Source organism: Photinus pyralis, unplaced genomic scaffold (genome assembly GCF_008802855.1).
Source record: "Photinus pyralis isolate 1611_PpyrPB1 unplaced genomic scaffold, Ppyr1.3 Ppyr1.4_LG1, whole genome shotgun sequence".
NCBI classification, from domain to species: Eukaryota; Metazoa; Arthropoda; class Insecta; order Coleoptera; family Lampyridae; genus Photinus; species Photinus pyralis.
Genome location: NW_022170249.1, coordinates 16,689,784 through 16,692,400, shown reverse-complemented (window position 1 = coordinate 16,692,400; position 2,617 = coordinate 16,689,784). Strand labels below are relative to the sequence as shown.

At 39.7% G+C, this 2,617-nt stretch overlaps 1 protein-coding gene across 1 annotated transcript; it reads right to left on the bottom strand.

Moving 5' to 3' along the window:
• Nucleotides 1-713: 713 nt before the first annotated feature.
• On the bottom strand, nucleotides 714-1,499 carry LOC116182511. Its single transcript, XM_031503048.1, has 3 exons — nucleotides 1,371-1,499; nucleotides 1,250-1,325; nucleotides 714-1,200 (listed from the first exon to the last, which is right to left on the bottom strand). The coding sequence occupies exons 2-3, from the start codon at nucleotides 1,295-1,297 to the stop codon at nucleotides 790-792; spliced, it is 459 nt and encodes a 152-aa protein (XP_031358908.1). The 5' UTR covers nucleotides 1,298-1,325; nucleotides 1,371-1,499; the 3' UTR covers nucleotides 714-789.
• Nucleotides 1,500-2,617: the final 1,118 nt, after the last annotated feature.

Below are 2,617 nucleotides of genomic sequence, written 5' to 3'. Positions count from 1 at the left end.
TACTGCAGGTATAATAAGAAATACTATGAGATGCACGTGTATAATGGGTCTTTAAAGCACTTACAACGTTAAAGGCACTCCGCTTCGCGTCGTGCCATTAAACTCGTTGCGCGTGCTTTAAAGACTTGATTATACACTTGTATCTTAATATACTATTTAAATAACTTCAGTAAAAAATAAAAACGATTTTGCAAAGTTTCGGCTTTTTCCGGATATCTCCGAAACTAGTTCAGCGCGTATGTGTTGTCGGAAAACCTAGCGTTATCTCTTAAAAGATTATAGATTTTTGCCATTTATATTCTAAGCACCCTCTCGTGGATTAGAGGTATGAAACGGTTATGTTCAGAAGGGGGTAATTTCTGGATCATGTTTTTGGAGAGTGCAAGTGCCCACCCCGCATTTCAAGTTCAAGTTCTAGTCCCAAGTGCATTTCGAGTTGTAAATCAAGTGTAGATTTCAAGATTTTGAGTAGATTCAGGCTTACTTGCGACAGCTTCTTATCAAGACCCCGAGATAACAGCGACGATTTTGTTATGCTTCTCCTTACTATAACGACACGGTTTGCCATTGATGAAGGAAAAATTAAGAAAATGTAGGTCCTTTCTAATGCGCACGAAAGTACCTCCGAAAAGGTTTCAAACGCAATAGGGACCACGTACAAATAAATGATGAGTTAGCATGTAACGGTTGGTTTATACAATAATTATCATTAGTTTGGCATGAATTTTTTATTTTAACATCTTACGCTTACCACAAAAATACAAAAGGGCAATTAGGTTGCAACATTACCTATTCAGTAATGGATAATTTCGCCAGCTCAATTATTACACAATCGTGAAAGTCGATAATCTTCTCTAAAGGGCTAGTACCCTTCGCAGCGCTACAACTGTTATACAGCGTTTGCCAGAGATCATGCGCCGCGCAATCGTCAATTTTATCCTTCAGCAGAAGTGGACCTAGCCGAACCAACTTATCAATTAAAGGTTCACGGTTTAACTGGCCATCTGCCTTAATCAAATGGAATTTACGAATGTTACATTCGTAAAATTCGATTGTATTGGGATGGATTGGGCGCCTTACGATAAAGTTTTCGTCAAAGATATTAGATAAGTGAGTACTGTCGAAGTTTAACTCTTTCACACATGTTTGATCCTGCAGTTGTTTCTCTAATAAGACCTTTGCTACATCAAAGGAGGTACCCTGTAATTAGTATATTAAAAACGCAAACCTTCGTCAATCTCATAGGTACCTGAGTAATCCAAGCGATGAATACGCAAAGGACCAGCTTCTTAATCATGTTGATGCTACGTGGATGACTCTAAAATCTACTCTGGATTAGAATTTGTTACAATATTATTGTGCTTCGTTACCATATTACGTAGTCATTTCGGTGACCTTATGATCTTGAATTTCCTTATAATGCTTTCAGCAACCTTGATAATTCTATTATCGCAGATCAAGGAGCACCGAACTTAATATGCAGCATTCTATACTCGTGACTATAGTGTTAGTAATATTCATTTAAGCTATTTCCGGGATTACCGGTCGGTACGCAATAATGCCGATTCCTCTTCTTTCGCCTATCTTCCATTTTTTTTCTATTCCACCCACGTGCTTCTGCCAAGTGTTATAGGGGCCAAGAAATTAGCGAACATTGGTAGATTTCGCCACTCTTCTCAGTAAATACATCCAGTCCATTTTGATGTTAATTCAGGTAAAATTTTGAGGGATAGGCAGCTTCTCACTCTATCAGCGCCTCATTAAGCGAGCACGGAAAATCACCACGGGCAAGGAACGCTTCCTCGCCGGAAGTCGCAATCTGAACGACTTGCATTCTTACAACACTGGCCGAAGGTTGCATTAGATAATGCAGTACGTTCTTTTGTTTAATTATCCACAATGACGAAAATCTACCGGAGGAGCTTTCAAATATCATTGATACAAAAAACTCGTTAACCTTGCACGACAATAGTATAGTAAGGCCGATATGAGCTCACTTTGAGCTTGAGTTCTGCGCATGCGCCAACTCCCCAAATTTAAAACTAGTGCGCATGCTCCAATTCCAAGTTTGAAACAATTATTTTGGACAACAACCGTGATGAATTTCAGTGACATTCGTTCAAGAAAGATCCCTAGTTACTTTGGATAACAATGATTGAATTGAGTTTAGACAACAACCACGACCTTCAATCCACTTAGTGCATGCGCAGTAGTTCAACCTTGTAATTGGAGTGTGCGCAGTAGTTTTAAATTTGGGGAGTTGGCACATGCGCAGAACTGAAGATTAAAGTGAGCTCATATCGGCCTTACAATACTACTCACGACGCTATACAGCTGAGGTCAGATCATATCTTAAAACAAGGCTGTCCGATCCCGAGCTTGAAAGAATCAAATCCCGGTGCTTGGAACCGTCGAACTTCAACTTGGAAGCACTCTCGTCGTCAACTTTGGAATCTCGGCAATGGCGGAACTCGAATGAGCACTAAACTCACTTCTAGAGGAGGAAAATAACATTCCTAAACAGGTAAAAAACGATCTCTTGCAGAATTTTAGCGGTTCTAGTCATATTATGCTACCAAGCTTGTTCCACAACATAGGTATCTTGCGTACGGCGTAC

What these genes read in the sequence shown, in the direction of transcription:
- LOC116182511 (XM_031503048.1), bottom strand. Translation starts at nt 1,297, where the DNA reads ATGATTAAGAAGCTGGTCCTTTGCGTATTCATCGCTTGGATTACTCAG. An exon ending in TCATCGCTTGGATTACTCAG is followed by an intron (nt 1,201 to 1,249) that starts GTACCTATGAGA and finishes TACTAATTACAG; the next exon opens with GGTACCTCCTTTGATGTAGC.